Source organism: Manacus vitellinus, unplaced genomic scaffold (genome assembly GCF_001715985.3).
Source record: "Manacus vitellinus isolate BGI_N305 unplaced genomic scaffold, ASM171598v3 scaffold_20_pilon, whole genome shotgun sequence".
In the NCBI taxonomy this organism is placed as follows: domain Eukaryota; kingdom Metazoa; phylum Chordata; class Aves; order Passeriformes; family Pipridae; genus Manacus; species Manacus vitellinus.
This window is the reverse complement of record NW_021939471.1, coordinates 14276496-14289448: the sequence shown is the minus strand read 5'-3', so window position 1 is coordinate 14289448 and position 12953 is coordinate 14276496. Positions and strand designations below refer to the sequence as shown.

The 12953-nt window shown below is 39.1% G+C and overlaps 1 protein-coding gene across 2 annotated transcripts in view; it reads right to left on the bottom strand.

The window, feature by feature from the left end:
• Window positions 1-12953, bottom strand: part of OLA1 (Obg like ATPase 1) — a 119133-nt gene that overhangs the window by 89908 nt on the left and 16272 nt on the right. The window contains exons 1-3 of one of the 2 annotated variants that reach the window (XM_018071883.2): window positions 9071-9143; window positions 8765-8865; window positions 6844-6987 (exon numbers count right to left, since the gene is read on the bottom strand). In XM_018071883.2, coding sequence (XP_017927372.1) covers window positions 6844-6987; window positions 8765-8865 — 245 coding nt within the window. In that variant the 5' untranslated portion in view covers window positions 9071-9143. Of the gene's footprint in view, window positions 1-6843; window positions 6988-8764; window positions 8866-9070; window positions 9144-12953 lie in introns of those variants that run through there. The other variant, XM_018071884.2, reaches the window with a different exon arrangement.

Below are 12953 nucleotides of genomic sequence, written 5' to 3'. Positions count from 1 at the left end.
CAAAGGCACAAGCTAGTCACACCTTCCTGTACTCCGAAGGACAAACAGTAAACATCATGAAACTAAATAAAGAGAAAACACTGCACACAATGGTGGGAAAGTATCGTATACCTCAAATATGGTTATTGAAGACTTAACTGGATTGTTCTATTTTCTTTTTTCCTCCTTCTCTAAACAAATTAATTTCCATTTCTTAAGATTCGTTAGTCAGCATTAGCATAATGTCACTGAGCCTCAAATGATCATCAGGAACAGGTGGCATCAGCAGATCATTTGTACAAATCAGTGCAACACCAACCTACCATAAAGCATGTCACAGGAATTTATAGTAATTGTATGAATAGTATGAAACAGAACACCAAATTCAGAAGTATCTCTGTATTTTAATCACAGGTGTAATCCTTGAGCAAGGATTTTTTACCTCACTTAGGCAGCAACAGTGGGTTTGTGTTAGTGTCCTACCTTCACTGTATAAGCAGTAGAGAGCACAAAGACTCGCTGGGCCAGACCAAGTTCAGTTTTGTAGTTCAGTGGTTACAGTTTTCATTCAGGAATAAGAGGCTTACACCATCCATAGGGTTACACATTTTACAGGGGATGAGGCCTATTTTTCACCAACTTGGTTTCAAATTTCACTTCAAGCTTCAGTCCAAAACAGTTATTTAAACAGGCAAGAGGAGTTTTTTTACCTGACCTGTTGTCCAGTACAGCAGTTCTGAATGGTACAATGCAGTCAGTTACCTATTTGCTTCTAAACTGCACACATATATGGTATCTCTAATTTGTTGTGAGTATTGTTTCTCTAAAATTTGAGGGGAAGAGGCATACATTTATTTCTTGGGTTTCCACTAGTAATTACTTTGTAGTAATTGCTGTTTCTCTCCCTGGGTTTTTACACTTCTAGGTTTCCACAATCTCTCTTCACCAGTGCAAACAAAACCCCACTAGTTTCTCTGCAGCATTTGCTACAGTTTACTTAAACATCACATCCACCACAAGACCCTGGAAAGCCACATGACAGCTTCAAGTAAATTCAAAGTGCAGCGGTTTTCCAGTAAGCCTAGATGATAATACTCATAACATACTTCTTACTTATGTCTTTAATAGTTCAAGAACTTTCTCTAAACTCAAACTCTACCTAATCCTATAGGTCCCACAGACCAAAAAGGCCAGATTCTTCAGTATTACGGTATAATGTCCAGCTTCCCTTTCTCTTTGGTAAAGCCAAATGTGCTACTCATCTCCTAATTCCAGCATAGGCTCTTCCACCTTTAAAAGCATCTATGTCAAATCTGTTAGAAAAGAAATTATTCTTCTTTCCTGAAAATTCATACAACTTAAGTAGGAGTCATCTGTTAAGAGTTCACAAATGACCTGAAGTAAAAGTAGCAACATAGGAGAACATGTATATTGTGATAAACTCTTAGAGAGCCATTGAACTTTCAGTATGTCCTCACTGCTATTTTTGACTCATTTCCAAACAGAAATGAACAGTTCAAAAACCCTCCCTCTTCCAGGAGACTGTATTCCCGCTTACAGCTTCTGCAATCAATCTTGCAAGCAGTTTTGACCAATGTAAGCAAAATCCCTCACAGGGCAATTAAAGGAATCTGCTTCTGAAGAACTAGGTACTGCAGATGAACCCTGATCATTTCTATGCAAGAATGATTTCATTAATAGCATTTTATCCATGGTACTGACAAACAAGACTTGAACCTAATGGCACATGAACCAGAAGTGAAAAATCTGCTAATTAAATTGCACTTATATGAATCATAAAAAGGTAAGAGATTCAATGTGGATTACAATACATAGTCGGTGTCCTGTATATATCAAACACCTATTCAGTAAGTTATTACACCAACGAAACACAACTAATGAAATTTTGCCTTCTCCCATCAGGCAGAAAAGATGGTTTGAGTCACCAGTACTTAAGGTGTTTCATTAACTGCTGGCAAATCTGCAATGCCAGAACATACATCGCAGCCCAGTTGATTTACACAGGCTCACCAACTGAAGAGCAGGCAAATTCAGTGACACCGAAGGAAGAAGAACATTAACAACAGGATATACGTGCCAATTTTCAGTCGTTTTCAGTAAAAAATGGGATTGCTTGGATGTGCTTACAGATGCTGATATGTTAGTTACATCCAGCTAAGTTATTGGTGTCTCATTCTGGAATTACAGGTGGTTTCCATTTACATAAATGCTCTTCTCAAATCTAGATTAAGTCCCACATGATGTCACTCAGAAAGTCCCACTGCTGATCTCATCTCTACATAACGCTTTCCAGCAACTGATTAATAATTCTGACTTTAAAACTTTATCAAGTATCTGAGTATGCTGTCATATAATGATAGTCCTACCCTACAGTGAGCTGAAGGGAACTTTTATCTAATATTGCAGAGGACTTTAAGGACCTAGACAGCAATGGAAATTACTCAGATTTAGTTCGGTAACCATCGCTTGATCACTAAAGATCTGAATGCATGATTTTTTATCATCCTACAATGCACCAGAACAAACCAAAGCAATCTGCTGACAAAAAGAACAGAGATCCTGAAGTATAATGGGCAGTGCTAGAGTTGAAGAGGGGTAGTTGCAATTTACGTATTATCCTCCTTTGAGATAACCGGGACTGCTTTACAATTTAAGCTTGAAAAGCACATCCAAGATAGATTAAAAACAGACTAAGTGAAACAGAAACGTTTGTGGGTGCAATAAGCTTTGTGTTTTGTGAACACGTATGTGCAAGACAACCCACCCACTTACAGGTGCAAACAAGGAATGAAACAAATATTGACAGTTTTAAAGCAGTTTCGTTCATCCTTTCTCACTTTACTCATTTCTGCTTATAATCTCATTTGATTTTAACTAAGGGAGGAAGTAGAAACATAGACTTCAAAATCATCTTTTTTATTAATGTTTTCATGCAAGTGGATTACTATCAGCCAATACAGTCCTTCAGACATAGCTATTTACAGTCAGGCTGTAGATTAGTTAGTTTAGGCTTACAGTGCTTCTTCCTGAGTACTTCTTTTAGTCAATCATGTAGCTTAAGGTAAGGAAGGAAGGAAGAATGCAAATATTTTCAGTGAGGAGTTTATCTGGGGCACAAAATAAATAAACTAAAGAGGACGTTGCAGTTTCCTTCACCCTCTCAGTCAAAATCATTTTCAGGCTTGAATCAAATGCCCTGAGGCACATCTCCTGGTCAGGCACAGCACACTACAGCTGTTGGCAGTAGGCAGGTCTGCATGGGCCAAGCCCAGTGGGTACATATAGTCAGAGGCTTTCAAGTTATGACACAAACCACTTGTTCAAATTACATGAGTTAGAAATACTTTTTAGGGTAAGTATGTCGAACTTTAACGTGATTAAGTAGCATCTGAATTAAATTTAGAACAAAAAATGCAAGAAAATAACTTTATTAAAGCTTTTATTAAGTTAATAAAATTTCTTTAGATGTACTATACTCAGTTCTTTTATTCTCTGAGACACAATATCCCATAAAATATTAACTGCAGATAATAGATCAAGTGTTTCTGGCTTCCATGTCACAATTTTCATTGCAGGAGTTACCTGTTCAGATGAAAAACACCTCTTTTCCATTTTAGAATTAACAAATCTCAGCCTCTGATACCTACTTAGGATTCATAAATTAGTTGGGGGGAAGGGGAAAATACACTTTCTGCTTTAGTTCCTGCTGAAGTGAATCAGTTTAAAGAAAATATACTCTTTCCAATTAGTAAACTGGAACTAATCCAATCATTAGTCTGTCAAACCCTGCCTGAAAGTACCTGTGTTGGGGGAACAGGGGTAGGAGGACCACAAAATAAAAAGCTTTTTCCTTTCTGAAACAGCTACATGTGGGCACAATGTAACAAATATGAGTTTTCACTGAATATTGCAATAAATATAACACAAACAAATAAATATATACATTAAATTAGTAACATAATATAAACAAAGACCTTAAAATAACAAGCATTAAGAATTGGATTTAGCAGATTTTCTTCTTTTTTGTAATATCCACAATTTCATTCACACCAAAAAGCAAGCAATAGATAAGATTAAAGCTCAAAGAAAGTTGCTCATCTATATCATTTGGTAACGACATAGCATTTTTTACTGGAAGTTCCTGGAGCCCACCTTCTGTGTACAGTCTATTCACTGAACTTATCTACTGTCAACAGTCATATATATATACATCATATACATCCAACTGCTGCAGAAATAAAAAATGCACAGGTTACAAGTTCTGGCACTGTATTTTAATCTAATAAGTACAGATTTTAACTGTGCATAATAGTCTCTAAATTGTTGCCTACATGACTTCATTTACAAACATTTCCATTTCCAATCAAGTAATACCAGTCAGCTTTCACACTGGCTAGCAAGTAGCACATCAGTCCCAACCAAGCTGATGCTCTCTTCCTTTGGAGAGAGGAATGGATCTTCAAGCAATAAACAGTACCTGAAGAGTCTAACTCTTCCTCCAATGGCAGAACAGCCCCTAACTCATACCAGCAACATCCTTGGCAATAGTCAGTCTCGCTGTAGCAGCAGCAATCTCAGTTCAGTGTGACAGTCAGCAGCTGCCAGCCCAGCCCTCTCCTGCTCTTCCCTCCACTGGCTCACAGCAGGCACCAACACACGATCACTTTGGCCTGTCATACATTATTTTAGTTAAAACAAAGTCATCCCTTCCCCTCCCCAATAATGTCTGCAGTTATGTGAAGACTAAGTGCAACACATGGAAAATAAAAACCTGAATGCTTTAGATTTTGAAAGACAAAATCTTGAGGCTAGACAAGAGTCTAATTTAAAGAGAATTCACTGTTTATAAAACATGCTGCGTGCACAGATGGATTACGTCTACTAATCCAAACAAGCACAAAATTAACATAGGACGTGTTACATAAAGATGAAGAACAAAATCAAGACTATACAGAGAAATTAAGACATTTAAATTACAATTCAGTAGCATATCTTTGTGACTGTAGCCTTCTTTTCCTGAGTTAGTCTCAGGCAGACAAGCCCAAACAACCCAGTAAGTTACCTCAGGCTACTGTGCTACTGAATTATCACTATCACTGCTTTATTACTGTTACAGTGAAATATTAAACTCATAAGCAGCATAAGTGACCTCAGGAGCTATAACTATCCACTAATACCCACACTCATTGACTCTAAGTACCAGAATCATGGTTAGGCTTCGTGAACGAAGATTTGGGAAGGACTCTACCCACATTTGCTGCAAGAGCACTGGTGGCTAAAAAGGCCAACGTGAGATAGACAAGTCCGGTTGCAAAAGGCAAATAAGTACCAAATACTGCCAAAAACATTCAAATGAAAGCTGATTATCCAGCTCATTATCAAATGAATACAGATTCAGCAAATGTACTATTGTCATCAATATTTAAGAGTGATGAGAGAGAGGAAAAAAAGAGCAAGGGAGGGAATTTGCAAGTCTGAGAACACACATACAAGTATTCACAATCTTTACATCTGTCCTTGTAAGGTGAGATGGCCTAAGGCAGGTGAGGGAGAGGTAACAATCTCTTTGTCACTTCAATTAGTAATTCAAAAACAGCCATTTATAGTTAAGTGAAAAGAAAAACAGATTATTGAAGTGGTCAGAGTGGTACTAATACTATAATTTAGAAGAGATTTGTCAACAAAACTTAAAGACCACACCATTATCTCTGCACAATCAACAGCCTGAAAGTTTTGTCTCTATTTCAGCAGTTTCGTTTTTGTGATCCATGCAATAACAAGTATGCTTAATGTTGACTTGAGCAGGAAAAGCAAGATAACATGTTATAACAATCCACATTAGCAAACAGCTTTGTATCAATGCAGTATTTAAAAACTGCACAATAATTACAGACAGAAGTAGCTTGTTTGGACCTGAAAATTAAGTGTCAGCATATGGATTTTTCATTAGCAACTGATCAATCTTCTTTTTAACTGTGGGTGTGACCTGGCTCCAAAGTTGAGGCCCAGGTGATGAACAAATCCACAGACATACACGCTAGTTTGCCCTATGGCTTATGTACACTCACTTTATTCAAGAGACCTCTGCAAGTAATTGCAAACTAAAATTAATGACTCACAAATCCTTATTAAAGTATGTTTTCTGAAAGCACCTTAAATTTTACTGTTAAAGAAAAAAAAAATTCCCACACTGAACATATAGAGCAGATTACAGAAACAGTGAACAGCAGAAACCATTGATGGGACAAAATTAATACACTCCTAGAATAATGAATCAGAGGAGACGTAGTGTAGGAATATCCCTGAATATATCAAGTAACAACTAGCAGAGCCTATTAAAATGGGAGAAAAGTTACAAGCAAAAAAGGTTGCCCATAAATCTTACTGCCAAATGACTGAGGATGAGGATGCAGGGATGTTGACAGGTATTGGCTACCTACGGTATATACAATATTCCAAATGATACAAAATACATGGTGGAAATCTTAGAAATTAGCAACCTCATGACATGTTAGGTATGTCCACTACTGTTCATTTTCCAAATCTCTTCAGAATCCCTCAAGTCACCTGGGAGCACCCAGCTTCAAACACAGGAACAACAAGCACGAAACGGTGCCGAGCAGTGACCAGCAGCTCCCACATTTATCATTCTCATACAACAAAAGTCATACTGGGGGCATGGGAAAGGTAAAATCCAGGTACACACGTAATTTCACATTCTAAAACAGATGTTAGTAAAAACTTAAAGATATTACAGTTGTACTAAACTTTTATGAAAACTTTTAGTTCCACAGTACTACTTTAGCTGCTTAACTGAAGAAAAATGTTAAGAATTTGAGTTACCTTGGAGGTTTGTGATACTGGCATAGGAAGTCAAATCTGTCATCTGGCACAGGTACTCGACTCTCATTTGGATCAATAGTACAGAAAGGGAAATTTTCTGCTGCTGCTTGACTCTTAGTTAACACATTGAAAAATGTTGATTTCCTATAAACGAAACACACACATTCTTGAAGAAGTCCAATTTAGAAGCATTTAAAAGGACTGGATAAAAACACATCTTATTCCAACTTGAAAGCAATACTGAGCTTTCCCTTTACTTCAGTGACAGTGACCATTCCCCTGACTCTAGCAGAAGACATTCTTAAATATGTATCTGGAGTGTCTCACTGAAACCCAATGATGTTTGCCTCTCTTTCCTACCCTTCAAAATTCCCTCAAGTAACTATACTGCACATGCTTATTAGCAAATATAAGTCACAAGCAATGCACAGCCCTACTGACCATTTTTCATTTCCCTCAAGTACAAAGTGAGACACCCATAAGAATGCTTGAAATTAATTTTTGAACTAGTTTTGCCATGACTCACCAGCTCTTTCCACAAGTGCATTGTTTCTTCAGATTTATTTACATAGTAACACAATTTCAGTATCTAAGCAATAAAAGTTAACAATCAAAAAAGAGAAAAAAGGGGCACAGAAAGCAAACCACAACAGTTAATCAATTACAAGTGTGTGCATATGAAGATACAGTTCTACCTGACCAAACCTTTTTGATCCTTGTTAAATATCAGTGGGAAAAGCCTACAAGTGCTCTACCAGGAAAAAAGAGAACACTTTCCCTTAAACCAAGTAGCAGATTACTTTGCTAGCTGGCATTTATTACACCAAAAGAGAGCAATTCTTGAGTTATTGCTCAGAGAACGTTCTTCATCAACTCCCAAATCTTCTACCATAAGTATTCAGGTTGTTGTGGGTTTTTATTTGTTTGTTGGGGTTTTTTTGTTGCACACACCTTCTCAGGCACTGGGAAGAAAAAAACTGAGCGCTGCCCTGCATATGGTCGACATGCACAAAAGTCACAATTTTCTTTGAAAGTTACACCAAAACATAACCGCAAATGCTATTTATCCCCATTGACATGCTGTACAGTGTTACTCCTAATTATTTCCTTTATGGAGTGAATCTTACCTGCATCTACCTGAAAAATAAAATAAATGATGATGAAAAGACAAGAAAGCAATGCTCATGGCTTCGAGACATGGCACAAAGGTTTTTCCTCTAATTTTTTAAAGATTTAAAGCTTTGAGAATGCTGAAAACTTCTCTTAGCAAATATGATGTATGAATTAATACCAAAAAGTTACACACTTATATTCTCAAAGTAATCAATTCATCATCCTTTACAAGTATAGCTCCTCCGAGGAGCCATAACAACTACAGCTGAGAATCATGACAGAATCAAGGATTCACCTTCCATCATCTCTCCCAAACTGTCATTTACACAACATGTTTCATTACAAACTCTGAAGAAGTTTCAAGAAAGGAAGTTCTCTTCTCTGTTAATGACACTTATGAATAATTAATCCATTCCTGTGCACATCATCCCCAAACATAAAAGAAACTTGCAGGCACGTGTTCCTATGTATTTGCATGAAAATATACATTACACACACACAACAGTGGAAGCAAGGAAGTGCAAAACACATAGTGTTTTATAAAAGTCAGCAATTGCTAAAACTTGTCCTTTCTTTGAATCCTTGACTATTATCTTGTCCAGACTTGTGCACACCTGTCTCTCGCTACCTGTTTTACATGGCTCCACCTGTAAGCAGCTCCAGCTAAAGATGGAAGTCTATCACCAAACAGTAAGACTCGGACTGTGTCTCTCAGCTCGTATCCCCACCCGCCTTCACCCAGAGACCGCGACAGGTCGCTCTGCCCGGCGAGGGGCAAACCCGGGACCCGCTCCCCGCCACCACCTACCCCACGTTCGGCAGCCCGACGATCCCGATCTTCAGGGACGTCCCGAACCGTCCGATGATCGGGTGCGACTTGACCCCATCGCCTCCCTTCTTCGGGGGCATCTGAAAGCACAGAGCAAGGCACGCTGAGCTCCCCGCGACACCCCCGCGCACCCTCCCCGCCCCGTCCCCTCCCGGCGCGGCGGCCCAGCCGGGGCCTCCGCCTGCAGAAGGCCGCGCAGAGACGCCCGCGTTGCAGTGCCGGGCGGGGCGCGGCGGTGCCGGGTTCCCGGCGGCGGTGCCGGGCGGGGCGGACGGTCCCGCTCACCTCGGCCCGGCCCGGGCCCCGCCGCGCAGCAAAGGCGCCCGTGGACCCTCGCACGCGGACACGCCGGCGGAAGGGGCGGGGGGCCGCGCGCGGCCATTGGCCGGGGAAGCGGCGCGAGGGGAAAGGTCGCGCCGGGGGGTGCCGGGGGAGCGCTCCCGCCCCGCCCCCTGCGGCCCCCGCGCCGGCCCCGCCTCCTCACGGGCCCGTGCGGAAACAGGGACGTGCGGAACGGGGACGTGCGGGCAGGCGCTGAGGCACAAAGAGTAACGCTCTCGGCTGCGAGCAGGGACGCGGGCACAAATCGCACAATCAAGGAGGTTGCAAAAGACCTCTGAGATCATCGAGTCCAACCTATGACCGAACACCACGTTGTCAACCAGACCATGGCATTCGGTGCCACGTCCAGCCTTTCCTTAAACACCTAGAGGGACGGTGACTCCACCACCTTAGGCAGCCCGTTCCAATGTCTAATCACCCTTTCTGTGAAGAAGTTTGTCCTAATGTCCAACCTAAATCCTAGTGCAGCTGAAGGCTATAACCTCTTGGCACTACTTGCCTGCGAGAAGAGACCGACCCCCACCTGGCTACAACCTTCTTTCACGTACTTGTAAAAAGCTGTAAGGTCACCCCCGAGCCTCCTCTTCTCTAGATTAGTGTCCTGGTCTTCTGTTTCCCAACCTAACAATCCTGCACTAGAGCAGGAAGCACTGGAAAGGTGACATACCCAGTGCCCAGAGAAGCACCCTAGGCATCCATATGCTTTTGGGATTCAAAAGAGCGCTGGTAGTTGGACCCACCACTAGATTTTTGTTCATGCTTATCTAGATATTTATAAAGATGGTCAAGAGGAGACCATTATAAACACATTGGGATTTATTTATAACTATCTACGTCTCAAATTAATAAAATAATCTAGGAATAAAATAGAGATTTCATTAAGAAAAGATGAAACATTTAGAATCTATAAAAATTAATTTTGGAATGTTACAGAAGTGAGCCTGGGACTCTTAAAAAAAACTAGACATTTTCTTTAACTCAGGCTCTGCCTCTGAACCATTAAAGACAAGCACCATCAAGTGTTGCCTGCTAAGAAAATTGAAGGAGAGAAGACAGTAAAAACTGTTCTTATAGCATGTCCTATTTTAAGTCCATAAGATAAAATTCTCAAAACTTGAAAAACACCAGAGTGAAGGAGTCAAGGTGAGAGTATCATCAGATTATATATCATCTCTATCACAATAAAAGGAATATAATTTTGAGCATTTATTTAAATCCTTCTTTTTTTCTTTTTCTTTCTTTTTAAGAAAGGATACTTTTACTAACCCTAATTTGATATACATAAAAAATGACTATTACAACTTTTTTATTCAGTGACATGAGATTTTTGCAACAATAATGTTGAGGAAGAGAATGCTGTGTCTGTTAGCATAGTATTAGTACTATTAGTACAGTGATAATAACAATCAGTACTTGCTGGTAATATGCTTATGTGATCTTTCTACTGTCTTAAGATCTATCGCTACACATTTAAGAGGAGAAAAAAAGAATATCAACCATCTAATTCAGATTAATATACACTTACTTCACTGTTGAATAAAGCTAATGTATTACTACACCAAACATTCAGAAATATTGAAATTAACAAAAATTATTTATAAATAAATGCACAGCAGCTCCTGCATCCCTCACATCCCTAAATTACAAACTTCAGTAATCAAATTTAGTTTCCTTTTCAGGAATGGAATAAACACATCCTAATTTTCCACCCTTCTGAAGTTCAAGACACTTTTATCCATACTTGTCCTGAAAGTAGGGTTATGCAAGACTGTTTCACAGCAACAGTAAGGGATGGATTAGCTCTATTAATAAGATCACAAACTGTCTGAAAGACTATTTTTGGGAAGCTTTTCTGTTTATTAAATTTTTTCACCATCCTAACATTTTGTCAGACAATGTTGTTGTCCAGTCTAGGCATGACAGCTCTCAGAAGATAAACTTTTTGACTGCCTTCTTAAAATAAAAATATTTAACTCTGCTGAATATTTTTGTGTGACTGGAAAGTTGGTATTTATCTGGCAGCTGATCAAGTCTAACTTTTTTTGCTTACCAGTTCATAAACACAATACAGACACAACAGTTTGATACATTAAGAAGTGTGTGTGTGTATACACAAATAATAGAGCCTACAATAGGTATAATTCTGATTTTAGCTTTTGGGGAAAACAGCTGAACTCTGGAAGACAAACAAAATTAAGATCCTGACTGCTTTTGTCACTGTACTTCAATAAGACTGCATATGGTACCAAAGTCAATGCTGTGTGTGCAAAAATTTGCAAGTTTGAATATAAGTTTTTAATTTATGCTCTTCATACAACATACTGTAATAATGCCCACCCCTCCCGCCCTCCCTCCGGTCTCTATATCCAGTTTACTGTTAGCATGGCCACTTCACTAAATACAGATACAGGACTTCAAAGCATTTGATTCCTTCAGGTAGAAATCGACTCTTGGCAATGTAACACTTCATCTTACATGCTTTTGATTTTGAGTTGCTTTTAAAGTCAAGGTTTGCCTTACTTGGCTGAATATTTCTATCCAAATCTGTCATAATGGTGAAGACCTCATTTTAAACTGGCATACGTAGTTTAAACCATAATAACCTTGACCATATTACATTTAAAATGTGTTTTATAAGCTTAATGGGAAAAAAAAAAACATCTAGAGAGCAATCATCTCAATGTCAACTCTCCAACACAGAAGTACTGCACAAATACAGCTTATTGTACAGCTGGAACACGTGCAGAAGTCAAAGAGCCCTGGAGCAACTCTACCTGATTAAAAACAATGTTTAAGGGACAGTAATAAAACAAACACTTTGTTGTTTCTGCCACCAACATACTCTTTGCTTTTTGCTGCCCAGAACATATATTTACAGCAGAGTCACTGTTAACTGCAAAAATAAGTGGTTTTGTAGAACTGAAAGAATAAAGACAGAGTCCCTCATCCTTGCTGTGACCAGGCAATGCTCAGTGCAACCCAGGGGGTGAGAAAAACAGAGCTGCTTTTGCTCACCACCACTCTGAATTACCTGGGTCTCTGCCACTTGGAGGGCACTGGATGACTCCCAGTAATAAATACGCTCAGTGCTAAAAAGGAACAGTATTCAAGGGCAGGTCTAAACTAAATGGTGTTCATCGAGTTCTGTGAAGTTTAAAGGTAGTCATCACCCAGCTGAACTGTGTTCAAATACAATATTTTTAAATATTATGTGGTTTTCCTTTTAACTGCGGATTCAGGCAGTTTCATAGAGAATTTAACCTTATTCCATTCTTTATACACTTAAATTCATTCTTTGCATTTTATACTTAGTCATTTTCATGCTTTCGTATTCTGATAACTGTCCTTATTTTAAGACCAGTTAATGATTGTTAATGATGTTAATGCTGCCCCAAACTGGTCAGGATTGCTATGGTGGCATAAAGCATCTCTCACCCCTTTCTGCAATACCCCAGACTTTTTCAGTCTAAAAGATCAGGACAGTCTGATCTGCCACTATTATTAATATTTCTAGATCATGAGTCTGGAAATATCAGCTGAATTTCGTAACTTTAATGTGGACAATGTCACTAACAGACATAACACATACTGAGAAGTTCATAGTGAGAATAGTGAAAGAGATTAGCTCATAGGAAGAGAGAGAAAGCCAAGAAGAGAGAGGTTCTAGAGTAGGAGAAATAACCTGTGAATTAATGAAATTTTAGTTCAAAAGTTACAGGTCTACTTTGAATATTTCAGTAGCTTAGCAAAATGAGAGTCCCAATATAAAATAAAAATATTTTTATGATTAATACTAATAAAAACAGAGAAAAAACCCTTAAATTGG